This window comes from Zerene cesonia, chromosome 15 (assembly GCF_012273895.1).
Source record: "Zerene cesonia ecotype Mississippi chromosome 15, Zerene_cesonia_1.1, whole genome shotgun sequence".
Classification (NCBI taxonomy): domain Eukaryota; kingdom Metazoa; phylum Arthropoda; class Insecta; order Lepidoptera; family Pieridae; genus Zerene; species Zerene cesonia.
The window spans coordinates 9518288-9545606 of NC_052116.1; the positions used below are offsets into that span (position 1 = coordinate 9518288).

General features: G+C 37.6%; 3 protein-coding genes across 3 annotated transcripts in view; 2 read left to right on the plus strand and 1 right to left on the minus strand.

The window, feature by feature from the left end:
- LOC119832152 overlaps window positions 1-15519 on the plus strand; it is a 28406-nt gene extending 12887 nt beyond the window's left edge. The window contains exons 2-9 of the mRNA XM_038355762.1: window positions 3752-4060; window positions 5825-6060; window positions 6827-7024; window positions 8147-8267; window positions 8523-8633; window positions 9101-9254; window positions 9552-9770; window positions 10111-15519. Coding sequence (XP_038211690.1) covers window positions 3752-4060; window positions 5825-6060; window positions 6827-7024; window positions 8147-8267; window positions 8523-8633; window positions 9101-9254; window positions 9552-9770; window positions 10111-15221 — 6459 coding nt within the window. The 3' untranslated portion in view covers window positions 15222-15519. The remainder of the gene's footprint in view (window positions 1-3751; window positions 4061-5824; window positions 6061-6826; window positions 7025-8146; window positions 8268-8522; window positions 8634-9100; window positions 9255-9551; window positions 9771-10110) is intronic.
- Window positions 15520-15548: 29 nt separating this feature from the next.
- Window positions 15549-27319, minus strand: part of LOC119832156 (adenylosuccinate lyase) — a 29793-nt gene continuing 18022 nt past the window's right edge. Inside the window, exons 2-3 of the mRNA XM_038355765.1 lie at window positions 17302-17597; window positions 15549-16637 (exon numbers count right to left, since the gene is read on the minus strand). Of these exons, the coding sequence (XP_038211693.1) occupies window positions 15623-16637; window positions 17302-17597 (1311 nt within the window). The 3' untranslated portion in view covers window positions 15549-15622. The remainder of the gene's footprint in view (window positions 16638-17301; window positions 17598-27319) is intronic.
- Window positions 19093-25718, plus strand: LOC119832169 (protein snakeskin). Its single transcript, XM_038355780.1, has 4 exons — window positions 19093-19235; window positions 23663-23859; window positions 24813-24942; window positions 25445-25718. Exons 1-4 carry the CDS (start codon window positions 19185-19187, stop codon window positions 25538-25540), a joined length of 474 nt encoding a protein of 157 aa, XP_038211708.1. The 5' UTR covers window positions 19093-19184; the 3' UTR covers window positions 25541-25718.

Consider the following 27319-nt stretch of genomic DNA (forward strand, 5'->3'; position numbering starts at 1 on the left):
TAATAAGTGTACAAAGTTTGAATGAAATCGGTTCGCGGGAAGTGGGAGAAAAACGGGTGTGAGTTACATACATACATAGTATTTTCTTGTGTTTGGTTTCACGCGAGTATTATACATTTAGAAATCACGTCTCCCCGTGACCACGCTCGCTGTAAAGTGTTCGAAACGTCGGGTTAATAATATAATGAATAAATCGCGTTTAAAATCCGTTGAAAAGTTTTTAATTTCTAAATACATACATACATACAAACATACAAGTGAAGCTAATAAAAGCGTGTTAATAAAAATCAGTCGTAGTTCGAATTTAGTTTTGGGGAGGATGGTAAAGAGGAGGTGAGGAAAATTAAAAAATACAAATGTAAATATTATTTAAAATTCATTTTCTTTACTAATTTGCAATCATTTTTTATGAGTTTTAACCCTGTAGTTTAACCCTAAGTAAGTAAACCCTAAGTATCCAGCCAAGTGGGCTGGATACTCTGGTGATGGGTTGTATAAAACCGGATAATAGGAACTCCACAGACACAGAAAAGGAAAAGGCGGTAAACTTGTGTATGCTTTATTACTTTGTAAAAAATACACATTGAACAAAACACACATCAAGCCAAAAAAAAATTGTTCAATTACTAACAAGAAAAACTAATAAAAATAATATACTAAATATTATTTCAAATGAGTAACTGTTAAGACATGGTTAAGACCCACATTTTCCTCTTGAGCTTTACCGCAAGCAATAAATTGTCTAATCAAGTGTAACCGAAAAGGCAATTTAACGAAGTCGAACCGTTTCTTTCGACAGGACGTCCTGTGTTTTATTCAGTTCGTTAATTTATAATGTATCTTGGATCTGTTGCACAAGAAACGTAATAAATTATGAAAAAGAGGTCGCGTATGGCGGTGCGTGTATGTGTTTGTTTATTACAAAGCCACGAGCTTTATATATATCTTATATCTTTAATAATATATATATAATTGGAATCTCGGAATCGGCTCCAACGATTTTCATGAAATTTGGTATATAGGGGGTTTCGGGGGCGATAAATCGATCTAGCTAGGAATCTGTTTAAGAAAATGTCATATTCGTGTTTTATCGACTTAAACTTACTTTTTTAACAAATAGGAGGCGTTTGAGTAGTCCCAATTTATTATGACTCTTCCTGACATCTATTGGCGAATAATAATACTATTTTTTGGCGAATAAAAAAAAAAATACCGAGCAAAGCTCGGTCATCCAGGTACTATTTTTATTAACTTCTATCTTGCTTTATATATGTTTAGTACTTTGGTTTATCATACATGCTAGTAGATATAATATCTGATACAGCTTTTTTTAATATTTTATAATTTTAGAGTTCATAGATCAGCGTCAAATCGAACCTCTTCTCTAAACTAGCATTGACCATACATAATGCTGGTTGGAATGGCGTTTCGACTTGCACAAATCTTAACAGCTAGATAATAATATAACCTATCTAAACGTGCCTTTCCAACGGACGAGTAGGTTCCATAGAGTTAAGTTTCGCATATAAGCATATTGTAACTTGAAAGACAAAGTAAGAATAAATTTTAATGTATACATACAAAAATTAAGATAATCGACAAAAATTATGAACATGAAAAGTCGAAATAAAACGCACTTAAAATCTGATAAAAAGTATTTAATTTATCATATTGCGTTAAATAAGGCACGATAACATATTAAGGAAAATAGAGAAAAGTCATTGAAACAGATAACAACTCGTCAGAGAAACATAACTTTCTTATAAATATTATAGACATATTGATTGCATCTGTTAATCCGTTGTGATGTCCAAAAATTGTCATAGAGGAGTCGAGTACGCTTCGGCACAATAAGGCCAGCTCGTACCGGGGAGATACCAAACCCCAGAAGACTGGCGTGAAATAATAGCATGCTACTGTGTTTCGCACGGTGAGTGGGGCAGCCGGAGGCCCGTTTCCTTTTCCTCATCCTTACCAGTCCATTCCTACTTTCCAGTTGTAAATTCTTTCCATATTTCTTATAATATATTTTAAGCGATATAAGCCCCTTTATAAGTGAACACCGCATTTGCTTAGGCACTACATCTGCGAATGTTCATGGGCGGTGGTGAGCGTTAATCGTCAGGCGCACAACTAGCACAGTTACCGGCCATTACATAAAAAAAATTAAACTGGAAAGAATAACTCAAAATACCTACAATCTCATTATGAATTACCCATAAACTCATATTTGTCATTTGCGCTAATTTATTCATTCATAACTCTTATTCAACCTATTAATGAATCAGAACATAAAATATAATGAAGTACATTTATCTTCATATTGAAATAAAACGGACATTAAAATAAATGCCATATATTTAACACGCATTTATACACTTAGGGTGTCGAAATGTGTATAATTTGAATACGGCACTCGTAAATATAGATGTATCATACCATCAACGTTTTGACGAAATTGAGCAGAAATTGTGTTTCGAAATATTTACTATTTCGTTATTTATTTACAAATCCTTTTTAAAGTTTAACTTGGTATAACTTTTCTCTTTGAATGTTGAAAGATATTAAAAATTGCATAAAGTACGTGAAATTGGCCTGTTTTGTTTTTCATCGTTTGTCTATTTATTTATTTTTTTGTCTTAGTACTTGTTTATATCTATATTTCAACTATAATTTGAAATATAACAAAATATACACAATCACAAAATTAGTATTAACTAAACAATTATCGTAGCTATCGATTTCAATTGGGTCGAACCATGCCCGTGATATTTCCTCTTTATATATTAGCTCAAGATATGTTTAAATTATATTAAAAGGTTCATCACAGTACAATTTTGCTATTTATACTTTACTAGCCGCGCCCTGCGGTTTTACTCGCGTAAGTCCGTATCCCGTAGGAATATCGGGATAAAAATATGTTATTCCAGTTGTCCATCTATCTACGTACCAAATTTCATTGCAATCGGTTCAGTAGTTTTTACGTGAAAGAGCAACAAGCACACACATATCCTTACAATCTTTCGCATTTATAATATTAAGTAGGAAGGATTATATTATATGCATTATTTATATTATTTTAAGTAGGATTAGTAGCTTTTTTCTTGCACAATAACTCAGTAACCAACCCATCAATAACGCTGTTGCGTTTAATTCCGTGATAGTTTACCCAATGTTTATCAAAAACCAGCTTCATAAATATGTCCATAATAACCGTACCACTGTCAATATGTAACAGTAACATGATGTAAGCAGGTTTGAGATAAGACGCGGCCTTGCCCCCGCTTGCGAAACTGTCTCTAATGCTTAGACTAATCGGATTTGTTGCGATACATATCTATCAACTAGCAAGGTCAGTGTAGGGTTAGGTGACAAATTTCTTTAATGGAAATGAGATGGTGAGCGATGGCATTGCGTTGAATTAGAGTTGAAAGTGTCGGTTCTTGCGCCTTGGGGTGCCTCAAGGATCTCTAGTTGGTCTTAAACTCTTAACTGTTTTGTTGCATAAAAACAGCTCACGCCACATTATAAGAGGAGTAATATTCCTTTCGTTTATATGTAACATCTGTTGAAGATAAGGTCGTTTACTGTCTTAGCAATAATACAAAAGTATTTTTTTAATTTATTTTTAATTGGAATTGATTTCATAGCAAATTGCAATACATGCAATGGATTAATTAAAAAAAATATGTTTCCTTTATCAAGAGAGTTATTATTCTCAATTTTTTCTTATATAAATATTTATTTTCAGGACTTCAAGGACATTTTGAAATCGAAGTACATCCAAGGTCTTGAGGTCCACGATGCCCACCGGACTTTCAACAGGACGAAAGTCTCCGAGTTGGTCGGGGAAGCGCGAGCTGCGGTCTCGTCTGCTAACAAGGGTCCATTATTACTGGCACTACCTGCACATCCAGAGCTACTGGCCAAATACTATGACCTGCGAACGTTGATCAAGAAGGCAGATCTTATGATGGTGCAGACTCACGGTTTGGGAATGGTGAAGAAGATGACGTATCATCCAAGCAGACTGAGCGGCTTGTGGGATATGATGAACACCGTAAGTCAATTGTCACAGTAGCTTGAGCCAAAACTGAGCTGTTCAGGGTTCGATTCCCGGTGAGCTATCAAAACATTTGTTGTAAGACACAGGGTACGGAAGGTTAAAAGCCTAGACGTTCTGTGCTGTAATAGGTACACTTGACTTTTAATTGTATGTTAAACATTTGATTTATAAGCCAAGTTTTATTATTTTTATTATTTAAAAATAAAAGGCGAGTGGAATAGTCGGAAATGTCCGTAAACATAATAAGGTTTTAGATAATTTAATTAATATCCGGACGACTTCTGAGATATAATGAGTAATCATATTAATTTTTAAATAATTTCTGTTTTTTGGAAAAAAGTGAATATTAATAATTATTAAAGTTAATCGTTTTGCAATACTTATATAAGCCAAACGTTAATAAGAAACCTTTACTTTAGTGGTTGAAATTTATTTATTCTCGTTTTGATTGTGCTACTTTTAGTTCCAAAATGCTTTCAATTGAAATGCCTGTAAAAAGGATTTATAATAAAATTAAGTACGCTGGAATCACAGTTTTTTGTTAAGGAATTTATTAATATATTATAATTGAGATTGGGTTTTGATTACTAGGTATATGTCTAAGAATAAATGTTACACTTAAAGTATCGAATTTTATTAGCATAGGAAGTTATAACCCGGATTCCATCTGACCATATTTAGATATTTCCTTGACTTTTAAAATGATCCGATAAAATATCGCGCTGTTGATTCGTTCAATTCGTATACTTTTGTGTTTTAATTAAAGTGATATATAAATCATGTCTTAATCAAACATATCGTAAAATGGGCAACAGTTTTTTTTTTAATTTATTATTATAATTTGTTATTTGTTATATATATATATATATATATATATATATATATATATATATATATATATATATATATATATATATATATATATATATATATATATATATATATATATATATATATATATATATATATATATATATATATATATATATATACCTGTAAAACTTTGTGTGTGTTGAAGAATCATAATGTTTACGAATGAGTATTAAGTAAGCATATTTATTATTTTGCTAACAATAATGTAATAAACAAGTTTTCTTATAGTTAAAGCATAACATAATTAATTTTGTATATCATAATTTACGTACAATCCTACAGCTTGAATACTGAGAAGGTAAACGGCTTTTAAGAAAAATTAAGTTAGCAAATGCGCTCTATTTGTAGGAAAATAGACTTTATCGCAAATGGAATAAGATTAAACATGCTCGCACCTAATATGTTGGATGCATGTCCACATTTTAGGATATCTAGGCCACACATAACAGGTGCATCTGCTATTTATAATCTATGTCAGATTTAAGCTTTATAATATAAGTTATTTAGTTATTTTGCAATAAGTTAAATAGGACGAAAGTCTATGAGTTAAATTTATTTATTTAAGAGAAGTGATGGGCCGATGTTATTGCTAATGTAAAAGCTGCAGGGGATTCATTTTTCATTTTTCACGTTAATATGTTTCTCTTATGACAATATTTTACTGATTGTGAGAAATCAATCATACCTTAATTCAGAGAATAACAATAATATGTCGTAAATTATGAGACGCTACGTACCAATTCCGCCGGGGTACAGGATTTAAAATAAAGCTATGACACTTTAAAAAACAAGGATTTTCCTGCAGTTGCAAGAATTTTCCAATTAGTACTACTATGGAGTATTGCATTAAATCTATACATTAACGTGAACTTTCAAACATTCCAGGATTCAGTAGTAGATCTAGTTATCGGCCTTGGAATACCTGCCTCCAAGATCGTCATCAGTCTGCCAGCTACCGCTCGCCAGTTCAAGCTACAGAACGAGACGCTTAGCACTCCCGGCAGCCCGACCCTGGAGGAGGAGCCGAGGGAGATAGACCAGGCGGAGCTGTGCCGCCAGCTGCAGAAGGGGAGGTGGACTCTAGAGAGAGACCAGGATCTGTCCGCGCCTTACGCTTTTAAGTATGTATTGGGTGCCTAGCAATGTAATAACAATAAGGAGAAAATAAGAAATATATATGTAAGCAAGTTTTGTGTATGGACAGATTATTTTTTTTTAATAATTTTTCTTCTCACAGTTTTTTTTCTTTTGAAAGGTGAAGTTTTTTTGGTCAAAAATTGGGTATTTAAAAAAAATATTATGTACAAAAATAGAATTTTAGAAGACAAAATAATTACATAGTTTACTTATGGAAGTGATAAAGGAAAACCTGAGAAAATTCCTAGGAATTTGTGAAACCAGTTTTTGCAACCTTTAGCACGCATCTCGTAAAATTTACCTAGTTGCATATTGACATTGAACGCAAAAATTCAATCCTGTTTGTACGAGTATATTTGGATACCACAATCCAAAGGAGACATATTGTCAAAAGATACGAATTTATTCAATATTTAGGTGAATCGAAAATATCTTAATCATCACTTGCATATGAATTTCATCGGTAAAATAATTTTATTTATCAATCGTTTTTTTTAGCTGCAAATCATAGCCACACACGTTCACTGCTAAAACAAGTAGAATTTTCGTATCCTACATTAAAAGTCGTTGTAAATACATTTTTAAGCGTATTTATTAACCATTGAAAATCAACAACGGCTTTATTTTATTGCGTATATCATAATTTGGCACATGCATACAACTCCATGAGATGTTTGGTCGCATCCCAAAGACCTTCGAAATGGAGTTAAATAAGAGCATCCATTTGCTTACCATCTTCCCAATCTTCAGGAACACAACCTGGATTTCCTTCGAGGACTCTTCATCAGTAGACGTGAAGGGCAAGTACGCCAGAGTGCGGGGTCTGGCTGGGCTGGCGCTGTTCGCCGCGGACAAGGACCTGGAGACTCCGTGTGGGAATACTCTGAGGAGTGCGCTCCATAAAGTGCTGAATCAGCAGAGCAGAGCGCCGAGGGCAGCTGTGCTGAGGTAGGTGATGCTTGGACGTGCATAATAGTGTTTTAAAAAGGTGGAAAGTCAGGTACATATTTAAAGACCTTATTTTTCAGTAATAGCTCTAGAATAGATTTACGGTTTTTTTCTTATTTTTTGGGTAAAGGATTGAAATGAAAGATATTATTTTATTTTGAGAACTAGTATCTATTTAATGTGTGTAGTAAACTCGTTACAAATATGTTTATTGGAAACATAATTAAATGTACTTTTTTATATTCAAGGTTTTAAATTACAAAAAAATATACAGATACATCACACAACAATTTACCAGGTTGCGCCAATATTAACTAAAAAGAAGTCGTAATTATATTTTAACCGTATTTTTGTGTTTGCTAACATAGATCATTCGATTTGGGTTAACCGATTTTGATGATTCTTTATTTGAAAACTTGTGCCTCCCGTGTAGTAATATTTAAATTTGTTCTTGTTTTTACAACTAGACCAATAGGACCAAAGGCGGTTCAGTTTTTATTGGTAAGAATAATCATTTAGGTGTTGTTCTCATATTATCGTTCTTAATGAATCGAACCAAAGATTTTTTTTATGTGGTTCGGCTGATTGTAAGCGATTACCAACGTCCATGAGTATTCGCAAAGGTATAGTGCCTCTGCGAATGCGCTACCCGCTTTTAAAGGTTAAGGAGGAGATTATAAATGATTGGAAATAAGGAATGGACTGGGAAAAAGTGAAGTCCCGTGTCCCCTAGTGGGGTATGGGGCAGATGATGTACATCTGTTTCACTGATCGATTTTCTTTATGGACAAGTAGGTGATCAGCCTTCTGTGTCCTGCCAGACCGAGACATTTTTTTTTTGTTTTTGCGTCCCCACCGGGAATCGAACCCAGGACCCCTCGGTTCTAAGCTCACGCGCTAACCAATGTACCAAGGAGGCGGTCAATGGACTGGGAAGGGGGAGGAAAAAGAAACGGGCTTCTGGCTCCCCCACTCACCGTACGAAACACAATAGCATGCTACTATTTCACGCCGGTTTTGGGTTTTGGGGGTGTGGTACTTCCCCGGTGTGGTGCCCAATTCGTACCGAGGCGTGCTCGACTCCCAAAATAAAATCATATTCATTACAACGTTTTACTACAGGTCCCTAGAGAACGAGATCCTGCAGCCGGGGGGCGGGCGCGCGCTGGCCGCGCTGCAGCTGTCGCCCTACCGCATCACGCAGGTGGTCGACGCGGACGGCGTCATACACAACATTCGAGAGGTACTTTCATTTCAAATTATTTGCATCAACACTAATAGATAATATTTTTTGTATACACATGTTAGGAATACAATTTAGTGTATTTAATAAATTCATTATATTACTCGTAACTGGATTCGTAAATTGATAAGTAATAAGCCCATTTTATTAAATCCATACAAATTTGAAAATTTCGAAAAAAAAAATTGTTAATAAAAAGATAACAGGCGTGAAAGACCCTTTAACATAAAATAACACGTCCTGTGGACCCGACAGGACACCCGCACGGAGTTCGCGTGCTCGCGACAGGGCTACTTCGTGCACCCGCGCTCGTGCGCGCGCTTCTACCGCTGCGTCAAGTTCGACCAGTACTCGCCTGACTTCACTGTGAGTACTGCTTACTGTATATCATATTATCTGAGGTACTGCTTTTTTTAAAAGTAATATATTTTTAATTTGTTTTGTATTGTCTGTGAAACTAAATCAATGATTGCAATATTTCTGAATTGGAGTAAAGCCTTTGATAATGTAAACCGAATCATTTTATTAAACTAACTTGAATGAATTAATTCTCTGATTGTTTCTTTATTGAATGCAATGTACGGAAGTATATATTCAAGTCAATATATAAATTTTTTAACAATCAAAATTTGGGACAGAAAGTAGAGTCTTACCCCCTACAAAGTGGTCAGCGCATTCGCAGAGGCCCTACCTCTGCGAATGTTCACGGGCGGCGGTGATCGCATACCATAAACCGCTATGACATAAAAATATCTCAATAAGACTTCTTCTAGAAGCACTTATGAGTCGGCACAATGGCCATAACGCAATTAATTACGGAGGCCGGCCCGCAGGTGTTCGAGTTCGACTGCCCGGCGGGGCTGGAGTTCGACGAGCGCGTGGAGGTGTGCGTGTGGCCGGGCGCGCGCGCCGGCGCCGCCGCCTGCGCCGGCTCCGCCGAGGTGGCGCCCGTGCCCGCCGCGCGCTTCCGCTGCCCCGCCGCAGAGGGTCAGTGCGCGCTACTCCCTACTGTGTTCACGTTTCGCTTTTTTATTACTCACTTTTTGTACATAAACAGGAAAAATTCTTTATTAACTTCGATAATAGAGTGTATATATATTCCACAGTTTTTTTGTATGTTATGATAGATACTTTATTGGGATAGTCACACTAGTCTCTTTTTACGGGACTGTAACTTTTTGCTATATTAATTTTATAGTAATAGCACATTAAATTCAAATATTTCAAATAATCATTTAATATTGTATCTCGATCATCGAATAACCATCCCACCTCGCCGGACAGGCTTCTACGCGGACCCCGAGAACTGCCGCTGGTTCTTCGCGTGCCTGGACCACGGCACCGGCGCGGGCGCGCTCACCGCGTACGAGTTCCGCTGCCCGTTCGGGCTCGGCTTCGACGCGGCGCGGCGCCGCTGCGACTGGCCCTGGCTGGTGCCGGCGTGCCGCGCCCTCGCCCGCTACGAGGCAGAGGCCTTCGGCTTCTCCGACGCCTTGCTTACTGGTGAGTTGGGGCCTAGGGGCTTGGGGTGCAAAGGGGATATAGCTTAAAAAGACCAGCGGTTATCTTTTGTAACACGTTGCTAAGTTAAGATTTTTCTTATCACGAGGCGGGTAAATGTTTATTAGCAATAGGGACATGTATCCACCTATGTGGGTCGATAATGGTAACGATTAAATATAAAAGGTAAAATAATTCCTTAAGAATTTTTATACGATATTCGTATTCAAACTGATATTCGTGTTTTTTTTTTTTATATTTTGTGCCCAAAACCTAATCCTAACACTTTACAAAACATAATTATAAAAATGATGTTTTGACACATTTTCTTATAAATTTTCAGCTGCAACTGGTTTCCAAGGAAGAACTGCAGATTCAGTGAACATCGCTGCTCATCAAAGTCTCTTATCTGGAGCCTCTCTCGACAACCTCGTGGGCTTACAGACCGGCTTCCTCTCTAAAAATGACGCCCTCGACAACAACTTCATCTCATCACAAGAGCTAGAGAACGCAAACTATGACGTCGACTATTCAGCTCTTGGAAGTCAAGGAGAGTACAGCGGTATCTCATACAACGTGGTCGCCGCAGACGCTATCAACAAAGGATTGGTACAAGCCACAAACTACAAAGACGAAGACAAATACACCAGCGGATCTCTCATTTTAGACGATTATAGACTGCCCAATAAGGCTACAGGCAAATACGTCCCAATAGGTAACAGTGGGCGTTACGACTCTGGAAAGTACCAAGTAAAAGCCAAGTACCAAGGATCCAATACCGGAGGGCGATTCCAGAGTGGTGCCTACCGTAAAGACTATTCTGGGGCTTATGTCCACAATCCCGCCGGAGACAGAGCGAAACCCTACGAGCACAGGGACGTCCCTCCCGTACCGTATGAACATAAAGTTGCTCAGTACGCGGTTAACACTAACTTCGATAGAGGAACTTACTCCGGTACTTATGACACTGGATCTTACAACCAAGACGCAACAAAGTCTAGTGGCTACGACTATCCTAAACCGAGCGTGCAATTCAATGAAGGCCTGTACCAAGGCAACGGATATACCAATGATGCGGGAACCACCAGTGCTCAGTCGACGAGTACTTTCCACGGTTCTTATGGAGGCGGTGAAGCCAATTACGTTGGTGATGATAAAGTGTACCCAGGCGCAGCTCACACTCTTACAGCGGGGGCAGTTAATGTCGACTTAGTTGGAAAGACTACACTGGTCGATGAGTCGAATTACGGTCCCCAATACAGCCAGAGTGCGTATCAGCAAGCTACTGGAATATCTCAATCTGGTGTAACTATAACCCACGTGGGTACTGACAATCAAAACCTCGACGGCTTCTCATACCTGACCACTCCTACTTCTTCCGGTGTTCCAACAACCGCCACTCCTTTCGCGGCCACAACTTCTTTGCCAGCGACTTATAAAACTACCTATGTGCCGGAAGCTCCAAGAACTAGCATCAAACAGATATTCGGCTACACTCAACCAGCTGTCACATACGTTCAACCAACAGTTGTCGCTGTTACACCTAGTGTTGACGTTTCTGGTTACAAAGAAAGCAGTTATCAAAATACAGGATATTCCACATTTAGCGCGGGTACAACAAAATCGGCATCTACAGGATACGATTACTCGAAACCCAGTATCAATTTTGAAGAAGGTATTTCATATTCCACACCCGCGACAGTTACAGTCACAAAACTAAGGCCACAAAGTTTTTCACATAATCAACAAACACTTCACAGGCAATCTAGCTTTGATTACTCTTCCGCTACTCCTGTTACCGAAGAGCCATTTAAGAAAGTAGTAGCATATACAACGGGAGAACCAGTATCCTACGTGCAGCCGACCGCACAATCATTCAGTCAGCAAACAATACATAAAGTCGAATCTGGAAACGTTTTCAATCAAGCTGTAGATAACGGTGAAAGATATATCAATACAGCCGTTTATGAAACTTCCACACCTCAACCGATCGCATCCGTAGAAACTCAATCTCAATTTGGACAGCAAACCGTGCACACGGTGGACGCACACAATGTCAATGCTCATTCAGAAAGTCAGTCAGGCTATGAGTACACACGTCCGAGTGGTATAACCGTTTCTCAATCAACTGGATACGAATATAGACAACCCAGCGTTCAATATGAAACACAGAAAGTGGTTCAATACTCCACTCCATCCACATTCACTTATTCAACTACTGCCGCTCCATCTGTGTCAACAGCGAGGACAGTTTACGAAAATCCTCTACTGAAATACACGGTTAAAGTCACCCCGGCTACGTTCCAACAGACTTACGTCCCACAAGTTTTCAGGCAACAAAACATTAATAGAGGAACAGGATATCGGTACCAATCTACTGCTCAGCCAATCGTATCAGTGCAGCCGACTGCGTCTACGTACCAAGTATACAATACACAGAATTCGCAAGGAACTTACGAATCTGGTTACGAATACTCTCAGCCCTCAGTAACTGGCACAGTTTCAACGGTAGCGCCGGTTGTCGTCTCATCTGAAAGGTCGCAAGCCTACAGCCAACAAACGATTCACAGAGGTTCAGGCAGAACTAATTTCGGCTCAGGATATGAATATAAATCTTCAGCGCAACCCGTCATCGCTGTTCGACCAGCTGACACATACCAATCACAGGAATATAACCAGCAAAGTGAATCTGGGTATGAATATTCGCAACCGGCTGTTGCTTTCAAGGAAACGGTATCAACAGCGGCTCCGATCGTTGTATCTACTGAGAGACCTCAAGCCTACAGTCAACAAACTATCAATAGGGGTTCTGCACGAAGCAACTACCAGTATCAGTCGACAGCTCAGACAACTGCTTCGAATTATGAAGCACAAGCATATGAACAGAATGGGCAAGCTAACTATGAATCAGGATACGAGTATTCACAGCCCTCGATAACTTTAAAGGAAACGATACCAACGGTATCAACGGTGGCTCCTGTCCTAGTATCTACTGAACGATCACAGTCGTTTGGTCAACAGACTGTACACAGAGTAGAACAAGACAAAATTTTAAGTCCCCGCGTTGAATTTAGTTACCAAAAACCAACGGTAACTGTATTCGAGAATCCTCTCTTAAAATACACACAAAAAGCTACACTAACAGATGTACGACCGACTGTTTTGACTCAAAACATTAAAGAAGATATAAGACAACCTATTCAATATCAAACAGGCCAACAATCCTTCACACAAAACGTACAATACAATCAAGGATATTCATACGACCAGCCCGAGATACAGAGGAATGTGGAAGTATCCAGCGCTCCTGCTTATTCCGACGCAAGTCTCGTATCTCATCAAGCATTCCACTTATCACAAGGAACTGCAAATTCTGAACACACCGGTAACAAAGCAGTTTTCGTATCAACAACTCCAGCAAACCTTGTTTATGAAGCTCATTACTCTGAATACGAAACACCGAGACAAGAATCTACATTTAAATCAGATTATAACGTGCAAAGAGGACAAGAATACTACAGAGTTTCAACAACCGCCTCTCCATTGTATGAGCAAAGGGAAACAGTGAGCCAATCCTCTGTTGACATACCAAGTAGAGTAGAGTCAGTTCACTTCTCATCCGTTCCAAGTACACAATTCAAACAATCGAGGTATGAATCGCCCGAAATACAAGTTGCTTACAAAGCTGAAGAGTACCTTCCACCTGTAGTTTCGACTTCAGCTCCAGTAGTTACTTCTACGTTTAGACCGCGTACATACTCCACTACTAGCAGGGAATATTTACCACCGTCTACTGAAGGATACACAGCACCTGAGTACCTTCCGCCTGCAAAGAGCACATACTTACCACCGCGCACTGAAAAGGTTGCTACATTAGAATACTTGCCTCCTACCCAAGAATCTCGCGTAACTTATGATAACTACAATTATAAAGCTGGATCAAAATCCGACGGTTTCGATTACCAGCAGAGCTATTCGGTCTCATCGGAAGTACCAGTTTCAACGACATCAGCACCAGTTACCAGAAAACAAAATATTGTCGTAGAGACTGCAAAGTCTCAATTGTTAGGTTTTGGCGCAGTTGGACCCGATGCTGGTCTAGTCTCTACATTCAGTACTGCACGACCGACCATTTCCACTGCTGGAAATTATTTAGTACGTGATGAAGTTTCCTCCACGGCCACTCCTGAAGTCGTCGAAGTGACTCCAGCACCGAGAAGATCACGACCAAAGTACTTTAGACCAGTCGTGACCTCGACTACTGAAGCGCCAGTGTATGTAGAAAGCACTTCATACCAAGCACCCGAATATTTACCTCCAGACAACAATCAAAAACAAAATATTTTCAATTACAACTCTGAATCCTCACAAATAAAATACAACCCGTACCAAAGTACGGAAAATATTGTGAGCGTATCTTCGACATCTTCATACGGTAGAAAACAAAACATCGTGGTAGAAACCGCTAAGTCTAATTTATTAGGTTTTGGCACCGTCGGACCTGACGCTGGGTTGATTTCACCCGCGACATACACTACATCCGCACCTATCGACGTATCGAGTACGGTCGGAGTCACATCAACATACGTACCTATAAGACAACAACTCGTCGAAGTTACATCAGCTCGCGCTCCTCTGCGCAGGACAAAACCAAAAGTAGCGGTCGTAACAAAAATCAACGATTTCAACCCACTTCTTGTAAGAAAATTGGGAGCCGTGTGTAGTTGCCAGTCTCCGGTTCTAGTTCTTAAAGGTAGAAGGCCCACAGTACAAACGCAGATCATTGACGATTATAGTGATGATGACGCTAACCGTGGAGATATTGATGATGGATATAGGCCAAGAACATCCTACAGAGCTTCGACTACGCCAGGAATCAACACGGTCACGACGGCCGCCCCAATCGCGTCTTCTACATTCAATCCGATCATAGTGCCCGATGACTCATACTATCAAGATTACCCAGAGGCCAGCAACGACAACATCGTGATTACCCCAACGGGCAGAGGACACTCAGAAAACTACGTATCGAGCACTCCCGTCGTATCGACCACGGAACGCGTCACTAGAATAAGACCTAGAGTTAAATCTGTCACAATCGCCCCGACCTATAAAACAGTCATTTTGAATCAAGAGGTGGCCCCGGAAGCGGAAACTCTAGAGACTGTCAACGTGCAGACTCAGACGTTCGACCGCTACGGGCCCGGCGGCTTGCGAAGCAGAGATGAGACGTTGCAAGGGTCCATCGACTGCAAGAAGGCCGGCCTGTTCCGGCACCCGAAGCAGTGCAACAAGTTCTACGCGTGCCGCTGGGACTGCAACAAGCAGCGCTTCACGCTGCACGTGTTCAACTGCCCCGTGCAGCTCAGCTTCGACCCGACGCTCGGCGCCTGCAACTGGCCCAGCCAGGGGCCCGCCTGCCAGGCCGACACCTTGCTCACCAACACGCTCTGAAGTAACGGCCATTTCGAAAATATTTCTCTCGACGTGCCATCGACATTGTGATAACGTGTCCGCGACGTAAATCGATCTAATTGTAAAAGAATAATGTTTAAGTCGAACCGAGTCTCTCTCTCTCTCTTGTTTGTTTACCTTTAGGCTTATTTATTTGTTTTACTGTGTTAATGTTAATTCATGTTTATTTATTACTCATGGTCTTTTTAAGCTTCTTTTGAATCACATTTCGGTATTGTCAATTCTAGTTACCTTTGTCTAGTTCATTTAGATGTATTATTTTATATTAAGGAAGTCATATCTTGTATGTTTATAAAAGCGCTGTAATGTAAATATATCATTTTATTCATAAAGATGACTTATTATTTAATTACACGGTTGAGTTAACAATGACAGCAAAATTAAATGTTTAAAGCCACCGGCTTCGTAACGTCGGCCAAAAAGTCCTTGTACTTAGAGACTATAGGATCGACTTCTTCCTCTATAAACTCAGTAACTTGTTCTGGAGCTCTGCCGATAAACGTAGAAGCGTCCAAGATTCTATCCAATTGCGGTATTATGGGCTTGAAATAGCTGTCGTTCTTGACACGCTCGATCAAGTCATTGTCCTTGCCTTCTTGTTTAACCACAGCTCCGGCCTGATGGGACAAGACTCTTATCTTCTCGTGGCAAACTTGACGATCGCCTCCAGCCTGTACCATAGCCATAATGATGTTCTCCGTTGCCATGAACGGCAGCTCTTGGGCGATATGGCGTGCAATTACTTTGGGATATACCACCAAACCTTGAGTAACGTTGAGGAGTGTCAAAAGAGTAGCATCGGCAGTTAGGAAAGCTTCGGCAAGAGTAATGCGACGGTTTGCCGAATCGTCCAGGGTACGCTCTAACCACTGAACCGCATGAGTATTAGCAGCATTAGCGTGCAAGGTTATGAGGTGACGCGCCAAAGCGCAGCAACGCTCCGACCTCATTGGATTGCGTTTGTAGGGCATAGCGCTAGATCCGATCTGTGAGACTTCAAACGGCTCCTCCAACTCCTTGCGAGACGCCAAAATACGAATATCAGAACACATTTTGTGCACTGTAGCTCCAAGTCCCGAAAGAGCAGAAATAATTTCCAAATCAACTTTTCTGGAGTAAGTTTGTCCAGTGACAATATATCTCTTGTCAAAACCGGCAAGCTCAGCGACTCTTTTATCAAGAGCGCGGACTTTTGCGCTGTCTCCTTTAAAAAGCTGGAGGAAAGAGGCTTGGGTTCCCGTGGTGCCTTTAACACCTCTGAATCTGAGGTCATCTCTCGCGCGAGAGAGAGCGCGCTCGTCCATCAGCAGGTCACTCAGCCAGAGGGATGCTCGCTTGCCCACCGTGGTCAATTGTGCTGGCTGCAGATGCGTAAACCCAAGAATAGGTTGAGACCTGGAAATATTTAATATTAAATTAGTATGCATTCATGTCAAATCTTACAAGATTACGAGGTAAGCTGTCAGTGGGACTACAAACTTTAAAGTTGAAAAATAACAAAAAAAAACAAAAAGCTATAATCAACGCGTTTCTAAGTTTATATGATGTTCATTAGTGCTTATTAGTAAAAGTTAAGCACTTACTATCCTACATTCTCTCTGTCTGGTCTGGTAGTCTGGGTAAGAAAAAACCTTACACATCTCAGTTTAGCCCCGGGTAGCTTGTGATGTGAACAAGATTATATGTACTCAGTACGAGGCTCTATGAATATAAACATTAATCTGTAATTTACAATTTACAAGACAGACAAACATCTTGCAAGGATAATCCTGTAATACTCCTGTAAGAGAAAAAGCTAATACGAAACAATTGTTTCTATCGGGCACAATTACTTTTATTCTTTTGTGTCAGAGCGGGCAACTGAGCCAGTGGTTAGCCTGATGGTAAGCGATCACCACCGCCAATGAGCATTCACAGAGTGCTTCTGCGAATACGCCCGCTTTTAAAGGAGGAAGGGGAAAAGGGTTAGGAAAGGATTTGAAAAGGACGAATGGACCGGGACGGGTGAGGAAAAGATATCGGGCTAAACACAATCTGGACGTAATGAAAAAGTACTCACTTGTAATCATCAGCAAACTGCGCCAACCGGCTGATCACAGCAGCCAACCTCGGCAGCAGCAGGTCCAGGCCGTGTCGCAATACAATCAAATCAGTGTTATCGCCAACATAACACGAGGTCGCGCCCAGGTGTATGATAGGAGCGGCCTTTGGGCAGCGCTCAGCTAGCGTGTGGACGTGTGCCATCACGTCATGACGCACTTGCTTCTCGTGCTGGGCGGCAGACGCGAAATCGATGTTGTGAACTGCTGACTCCAGCTCGGCGATTTGCTCGTCGGTGATGTCAAGACCGAGCTCCTGGAAATTAATTGAAATTATATACTTATCATATGCATAATTTGTCAAAATGTATTTTTCAGTGTTTTCATAAAATTTGAATTTGAATCATTTATGAAATACTTTAAGCATAGATTTTATGACAGCATTTTGTTCCGTAATAATAACTAAGGAGTGATTTCTTTCAAGTTGCCTTCTCGAACCTTCATTTACAATAGTATATAGCTCTTGGCTAAAAATTAGTTTCGAAAATTCTTATTTCGCTGAAAACAAAGCCGTTACGAATATCCATAAAATCCAATCGGCTACTGAGTCTCCATGACACTAAACTTCCTTTAATTTCACATTCATTACACAAATTCATTCGTCGACTATAAATTAGTTGCTATTGCATTAGTATCGGATATATTTTACGAGACCACACGGAAGCGAAGTAATAAAACATCAATAAGTAAACATCAAGTATTTCATACTTTGCAACGCTTTACTTTTTTTTATTACGAACGTCGTGTCATAAACAGGTAATTACGACGGATGTAGTACACATACAAATAAAACAATTTGTTAACTAACGACTTCGTGAAATCCCATTTACATTTGTAGCTATAACATTTTGTATGTTAATGGTTAATAAAGACACTCGCCAAGGGGGGACGCCCTTGAGCGTGTTGCTACCAGGGTGAACCCTCAGTACATCGTGTCTCTGATTAGATTTGTTACTGGTGGTACTGGTGAAGTGGTTTAATATAACTATTGATACTTAATATTAATATATTAATTTAACTATTGAACCACTTTAACATAATAACTTATGTGTGAGCTTTTCTTCATGCATTAGCATTAAGTAATTTGTCACAATTTAGGTCGACTACCTTAGCCACTGAGCCATCACTTTTGTTTAAATCTACCTGGTTTTGTATACAATTTTCCACGGTTTTGCAATTCAAATTGCTTTTGATTCAATAGTTTGAAAAAACGAAAAAACTTATTGTTATACAAACTCACAAACGTAATTCGTTTATTAATCGGTAAAATCATTAAATTAAATTCGATAAATCATATAAAAATAATGATTACGATACATAAAAGATGTGTAAAAATAGCTAAGTTTTAGCATGAGAGAGAGAGTAAAATGAATGAAAAATCCATATTATTGGCACACGTTCGTCAATGAATAATTCTACTCAGAATCTATTTGAAAACTCAATCTTATCACATTTTTGTGACATGATCGCATAAAATACAAGCTGCGTCACTTTCCTGATTTGTATTTCTTTCTAAATTAAATGTAATTAAGTCGAAATTTCAAAGAGATTACTTATATCATTGCGAATGAATGCAACTCTAAGCGTGTATCTGATAGCCAACGTTGAAGATAAAATACCTTACGACTCTAATTGCGAACGAAAAACTCAAAGGACAATGCAAGCTGCCCTACTAATTCGCCGAAGCTGATAAGATTACAGCAGTACCACTGATAACAGCAAGTGATAAACCAAACGAACCAGTGACGACCCACCTGCTAGCAAAAACGGACAAAAAGATTGTCAGTGAAAACGAAATAGATAAGTAAAAGTGTTTTTTAAGGACAAAAGTGATTTAGTGACAATGGTATCCGTTCAGACGATCGCCACTATCGTGGTGAAAGTTTTCAAAATTGTGAGTAAAACCTGATCCGTCATATTTGAGCTAATCCCCGAGAATAGGTTATACTTAGTTGTTCACAGATAATAACACCAAGTGTTGATAAATTTAAACATTAAAATACCAAAGCAAAAGGACATGTTAGAAATTAAGATAAGAATCACTGTACTGTTTGCTGTTGACAATACATTGGTTTCCTTAGTCATACAGATGTTTAAAAAGTTTGAAAAGGAAAGAGGAATCATTTAAATTGTGCGATAGATTCCCTGAAACCATTGTATATAAATAATACTTCTTCAAACACTTTGAACTGCATTTTCAGAAATGAAATGAATGATTTTAATGATTAATTAAATAATAAACAAATTAACATCGCAAACATTGCCCCCTGGGTGGTCCAGTAGCGTCTAATTGTATGAGACATAGCACAAGGATGACTAATGACATGATTCATCCCATAATATAGACCATGTTGGATCTGAGTGAGACGGGATTGCGGTGAACGGGCGCTAACTGTTCTAATCAATTATTATTGATTAATATAATTAGGTACATGATGAGCTAACATTGCTGCGTTTGTCATATTTGATGACTAATTAAATTAATTATGTTTCATACAGCAATATCCCCATTTTGGACGAGTGGATCCATGGTTCATTATTTTAGATCGACGTAGTAATGAGTAAATTAATAGCACACGTATATGATAATTAGGCACTGTAGATTAGTTAGTTTAGACTGAAAAACGACTTGACCATTTTTGATAAATATTAGGAAAAATTGCGAATTGATTGAGGAGTAGTGGTTACTTAAAATAAAAAATACAACCGTGACTTTATTCGGGAAGCACAATAACATTCCTTTATTAAATATATAAATGAAGACAGCCGTAAATTAAAACAATCAGTCGTAATTAATTTCATTTGATTTGTTTTAAATTTCTCTAACTTGATTTTTATTGGTTTCAATGACACACGGCGTCCTATTTTTTTTTGTTTTCCTAGCGCGAAGGTTGATATCGCGGCCTCAATCACTATCAACTGATAACACCACTCCTCTCATATACCTGGGCTTTATTTTTTTGACAATCGAGACATATAATTAACACAAACACAGCCTGTCTATTAAAACAATAGCTAATTCCACGGATCGTTAGTTTAGTTGACTTAAAAAAAATTGGTTTGTCAAAAGTCAATGTACGTTTCGTGAGGTTTTTTTATTCGGTTTCAAGTTAATACGGCAATGGTAAATTCTACAAGCACATTGTTTTGAACTATTATGACTACTAGTATATCTACAACTTAGTAGTATCTATAGTATGACAACTATGTAGTTCCTTTGCTCTGTATCATCGATAATTAAGTATCCATTGGGTTCCGTAGTTAAGCTCATTTTACGAGTAACTACTTTCACACAATCTTGACTATAAAATAGCTGTGTATAGTGCTCATTATTGCAAAACATTAGAACTGATACCTTATCAGATATGAGTGGGCCAGAAACCGTGAGTAATTACAAGTTATGAGTTCACCGTGAATGCCTTACGACACTTACGCCAATATTTGTGTACGCATTATTTTCATTAAGATTCTCAGTAGCAGTGTCACGACATAGTATGACGATACCGGTAAAGATATTCTGCATCGTCCGCATTTTATATGAATATCACACCATAGTAATAAAGCAGCGGGCTGTTCTACTGGATAATGCTAGTACAGTCCGCAGGTTTCTTTCTGAGTCTCCCTAGGCTCTGGCCGTTTGGCCTCTCCGTCGGAGTTACCCTCACTCACCGCTGCAATGCGAGATAATCCTGGTATACGGATTTATATAATGAGATACATGATTTTTTTATTTTTTTTTTTAACTAAGAGCCACCATTTGAATACCCGACATCGCTACGCAACGGACACAAACGAGGCATAAATTCTAATGAAAACATGGACCTAAAATAGGAATATATACCAAAAATATTGTAAAATCCTAGCTATATAGATATATAGATAGCTGTATATACTAAATTAAAATTTTCGTCTCTTTTCGATTGAACTAATATATGTAAATTCGTTTCCCTTTCATATTTAAAAAGCATGCTTGCTAACGATAGAACTTGTAGCATAAACAAGCAAGCGATGTATCACATGTGATCTGCACGGAAGTGTTAGCTCGTAATTGTTTTAATCTTGCCTTCCTGCTGCGAGAAAGGTGATGGTAATTAACTTGATTATTGCTGCACAGATAATTATCAGCTGTCCACCATAGAGCAGACAACAGACACGTAACACGTATATTTGTACCTCATTTCAAAAGAATACACATAATTTTTTATTCATTTTCCGTGTACAATAGCATTCAAATGCATTTAACGCAATTTCTATGGGGGTGTGGTAACTCTGATGCGCACTGACCTAATTCGTTTCGAAGCGTGCTCGACTCCGACATTGAAATTTTTATTCAAACGTGTACACGTTTTTGAAGTATCAGGCGAAATCTCGTGTGATTACTAATAATGTACGAGTCTCAAAGCTTTGTTTTGGTCAGTATATCATAAAAATACAAACACTTAGATAACATATAATTAGCGAATTATTTTATTTCATCTATATGCTTCATAAACATCATCTAAACTCTAAACTAAAATTTAATATTCTAGTGCATGATGCTTTTCCTACAGATTTATTGAATCGTTAATTCTAAATGTCTATGGCAGGCACATAGTTCTGTCCATATATAATCTGTGGAATCAGCCAGGGGCCGCGGGGAATATTGACTTTTGACTCTGGGGAGCTGGCGGATGAGTCGCAATCGTTTAATTGAATATGATCCTTCAGAGACGTAATAATTAGACGTATGATGAGACTTGTTAGGATATGATGAATTGGTGTAATAAACTTATAATGTATTATTGAAATTTTGCTGTATCATTCAGTAATTATTTGTGTGCTGATTAAGAAATCACAATCACCAGCTATAAAATATCCTTCTAACTTTATTTTATATTTTAGAATTGACTCTATTACTGTTGTAGTTTGCCGTTTAATGTTTTTAATATGTTATTTAAGACAGTATATTCGCATACTTATTTTCAAGAATTTTATTTATATCTATTAAGTATATCACATTATTAAGTTCGGATAACGAATCCATATTATTTTTTGCGTTAATTTAACAATGGAATAAATTCGCCCTGTACACCATCTAAAAGCAAAGGCTAATTTATAAGTACATATGTATTTAGTATCGTAGTTGTTAGTTTAGTTCCTCATTCATCAATACCATCTTCCAAATCTCACGCATCAATCAAACGTCACCAACCACTGCGAAACGGACAAATGACTAGCTCCTGATTAATTGTTCTGTATTGTGTACTCTGTGTCATAAGTTGACAAGAGCGATCTATTTCATTTTTAGTTTTATAGCAATGAAATGCTTTCTGCGACTGCGTGTTACGATTTGGCATAATTGACGCGGGTTCGAATACCGCCTCGAGATAAAAAAGGCTTAACTTTCTTTTATATTTATATTAAAACTTTGTATTTATTTTAATATATTAATTTTAAACTAAGGAAGTCAATATTTTCATTAAATAGTATAATTAAAAGAAATGTGATTTACAGATCTTCATTTATTTACATAAACTAACAAGACATCAAACAAAAATTACTCTCTCATGTATAGAATAGTAATAGTAATAACAAACCTTAGGTCCTTCGTTCATCAAATGAATGATGTTAATTCATTTTCAAATCTATATATAATATAAAAGAAAGTGGTGTTACTTACACTATTTATAACTCAAGAACGGATTAACAGATTTGGCTGAAAATTTGTGCAGAGGTAGCTTAGAACTGGGGGAGGGACATAGCATATAAAAACATTTTTATCCCGGAAATCCCACGGGAACGGTAACATGCGAGAACCCCGGGTGTATCTTTCCTGCGACTACGCAGGCAAAGCAGCAGGCGGAAAGCTTGTACTATATAACATCCGGCAAACTATGACTCAACGTGAAGTTACTCAACTAGATAATAAAGAGAAAACTTTATCAGCACTTCTTCCGCGTCAACACGTAGAGATAGGATATACCTATAGCAGTGTATGAGGCTCACTGAAACTAAAAAATATTTCGAGTGCGACTCGGACTCGCGACACTAACTTCAAATAAGCTAAAGAGGAACTCCAAACAAATTGTCAAACCATCATATGACCCATACGTCTGATCAATTAATATAAGACCGCGCAAACCCTTGCTTGATTTTATTATTACTTGTTGTCATAGCGGCAACAGAAATAATCATTTCTGAGATACATCCTGATGACAGATACGGAACCCTTAAAAATATCAGTCTACCGATACTATCTAACAAGTAATCAATTAATCTGACTAGACATAAAATTAATCTGCTCATAGCTTAAATTGTAACATGACTTTCCTCAATCTTCAGGTGCTAAATATAATCATCGTAGTCCTCTACCGCACGGGATACAATGGGGAGTTCCTGGGAGTGGGAGGGACGTGGAACCTCAATGAGGAGAAGAACCCCGATGCTGAGATCGTCGCCTCCGGAGTTATCGTGGGCTACCTCATCTACACTCTGGTGCAGGTCGTCACGTATCTCTTTGGCACAACTGAACATAAGAGGTCGGTATTTCTGTTTTTGTGAGCAACATACGTACGTATGTAGCATATGTTTCCTAAATAACTGCTGTACTTAAATAACTTTTGCTGATATAGTAGACTTTATGAAGCATACCAAATATACGTATAATAAAAGTTGACATTTTAAAGAATCGTAGACTGCTACGGATTTTAAATTGAGCTGACTAAGGTGATTGGATACTTTTTTAATCCATCATTTGCTCCATTGGGATAAAACAGGAATTGATATCCAGGCGAAGCCGGGACGGAGCGTCTAGTAGATTATAAATGATGAACTCGTTAAAGTGTTGCGAGTATATATACTACAAGTTTTTTGAATCATCCCTTCATTATTTACCAATTCTAAAAACCGCACCAAAAGTTATGTCCCTTCAACATTATTTTTTCTATTCTTACAATGTAAATAATCTTCGTTTTGACAAATTATCACGTCGCAAAATAATGGCGGATACGTCTAAAATCTCTTATTTAACAATATTTATAATCCACACGCTTCCTCTGAATGTGTTAAATGGAAAAGTATATGACGGAAGGTGCTCATATATAATTGATTTCTTCCCGCCCGCCTGTTCACACCGGTTTCGTTACTTTTACCCTTTTTATGGTTAATTCCAGATTACATTTTTCTTTTATTGCCCGCGATTAAAAATCTATCGTTTTTCTTCGCCTTTATGCAATGCTAAACTTAATACAATACGAATAAATCTGTACTAATATTATAAGAAGGTAGCTTGTAAATAAGAAAAAAAGAAGGCATGTTTATACACACCATATCACATATACATAAAAAACAATAGAAGACACTTTCGAAGATACTTAAACATAATATACTGTTGAAAAAAGATTAAGTTTGAAGCATTCTGGATACTACTACGTACTATTTCTGTTTTAATTCTCAAACATTACTACAATATAATTAATTTATAACGTTCCAGGGCTCTATCAGAAATAGTGATGAACTTCGTGGGCGTGTTCCTGTGGCTGGCCGTGGGCGCCGTGGCGCTGCACTACTGGGGCGGCTACCAGGGGGAGCACCAGTTCCAGTTCGTCTTTGCAGAAAAACAAGTGCGTATGATGGATTTTTTTATTATTCAATTAATTAAACAATTATTAAAATACCAGTTTTCTCAGTAAAGAGGGACAGATCAGGGTATTTCCCACATTTATTATTTTTCGATTTTATAATTTTCGGATTTGTTATTTATGTCCGCACTCAACTTTCCGATTTGTATGAAATTACATACAGAGATAGTTCGTTAACACATAAAGACTTTATTTTTATCTTTGTATTACATTTATTACACTCGATGTATTAAAAAAATTAAATTCAGATTTAGTTTTGGCGCTAAAAGTCTATATATTTATATTTTTAAGCACTCAGTGACACTCTCACGACTAAGACGAATCTCTAGAGATCACACACGTAAAAAATACGAGAAGTCGTTAAAGCACTAGAATCAAAGGCGTGCCAAGGTTCGTTGCTCGTTCTGTCGCAGTTTAGTAAAAATTTGTTTGGTGCTTAATTTTACAATAAAACACAATCTCAAAAACATCGAACTCTTTCCAGGTCGGGTTAGCAGTTGGAGCCTTGTGCGTGATCCAGGGCGCCGTCTACCTCCTCGACACAGCACTATCCGTGATACATTTCTCCAAAGAGATGTAACTTAAGCCTTAGTTAGCTCTAAGTTAAGTTCAAGTTATGTTTCAGCTCTCAGTTGAAGACATGAGAGGAATAAACGATAATTAATCGATTATTTTATAAGTGACGAAAATATTTTGGGAATTATTAGTTATAATAATTAATTTCCGAAATATTGTTATAGATTTTGTGGTATCAAAAATAATTGGAATAAAAATATGTTTACATAGTAAAGAAAATTAATGCGACCCTGTTTTTAAACATAATATTTTATAGAAAATGAATACATAATAAACATTTCAAAAAATTTTCTCAATTTTAAATTATCTTTATGAACTCACGTCTTCCTTTGGTCTTCAGTTTTTCCCACCTTAATTATTTTTTATTTAATTAGTGCAGTTTGTAAAATGACAGTTTAAATGTTTTATAACGATATGATTAAATAAATAATTTTAATGTTTTATTTGCGTTATTTTTTAAAACCCTGAGAAACCTATATGTTGGCTATTCATTATTCATTTAGAGATTTAAGTATCTTGCCTAAAGTGATTGGACGTTATAATAATATAATATGTACTGAATGAGTTTTAGAAAATACGTTAGCGGTTTCATCGGAAAAGACGCCGGAAAAATATAAAATAGAAACTTAATATGAACACTATCATGTTAGTAAAACGTCCGTATTCCTGAATCAGCTAGCACCTATTCATACTTGGAACTAAAAAAACTGGACAAAAATTAATTTATAACGCTAATAAAGCTGAGAAACTAGAGGTCAACACGGGTGTCAAATTATGAGGATCAGGAGTCAAGTAGCACATCCTACATGATCAAATGCTGTTGGGCTAGGTTTAGTTCTGTTACAACTGCAAGAGCTGACGAACATTTTGCGAACTTTTCAGATATATTCAAAACATAACCTTATTTTGCCAAAATAAGGCAAAAAATACGATTTAGAGTTTTGAGGAAAATTAATTCGAAAAATTTCCTTCGTGTTGTAAAGTGCGACGGTACGAGTGAATTGTGTAAAAACTGGAGTGCATATACTCCGACAGGCTGGTCACCATCTCGCCTGGCTCTAAGGAGTTCCTCTGCGTCGACCTGTACGCCGCCAAAATTGCGCCGCTCACGGAAAACGTACGTAACGGAGCGTAAGATATTTATAAAATTGACATTTAATAAGATTTTATAAAATATGTATAATATATTGAAATGTCTTCATTCTGTATTATTAAATTTTAGATACTTACGTATGGAATAATTTTTAACATGAATTTGATGTAGAAAAAAGAAATAAAAAAAAAGAAGGAACAAAAGAGGTTCACCTTTCTCGTTAATAAGAATATCAATCTATACTTCACTAATTTTGTAAAGCTGAAAAGTATGTTTGTTTGAACGCACTAATCTCAGGAACTACTGGTCTGATTGAAAAATTATTTCAGTGTTAGATAGCCCATTTATTAAAGAAAGCTATAGGCTATATTATACCATATATATGTACCACGGGCGGACCGCTAGTTGTATATATTATTTACACATCTATACTAATATTATAAATAATAAACGTCTTTTTGTGTGTATGTGTGTAATGTTTTCACACAAAAACTACTGGGCCGATTTCAAAGATTAATTAACTATTAGAAATCTGCAACGTCACTCAGTGACATAAGTACATAATATATACTACGGGAGCAGCGATGGCGAACAGTTTTATAAAGAATAAAAATAGTTACTAGTTTTACTGCAATGTGCAACGGCGTACAGTTTTTTTCAATAAACATTAAAAACGACGCTAGCAGTGGA

Bases quoted from the DNA above. Each gene is read 5' to 3' on its own strand.
- LOC119832169 (XM_038355780.1), top strand. From the start codon at position 19,185: ATGGTATCCGTTCAGACGATCGCCACTATCGTGGTGAAAGTTTTCAAA. The intron at 19,236-23,662 runs GTGAGTAAAACC...CTCAATCTTCAG, and splicing joins TGGTGAAAGTTTTCAAAATT to GTGCTAAATATAATCATCGT. The intron at 23,860-24,812 runs GTCGGTATTTCT...ATAACGTTCCAG, and splicing joins GGCACAACTGAACATAAGAG to GGCTCTATCAGAAATAGTGA.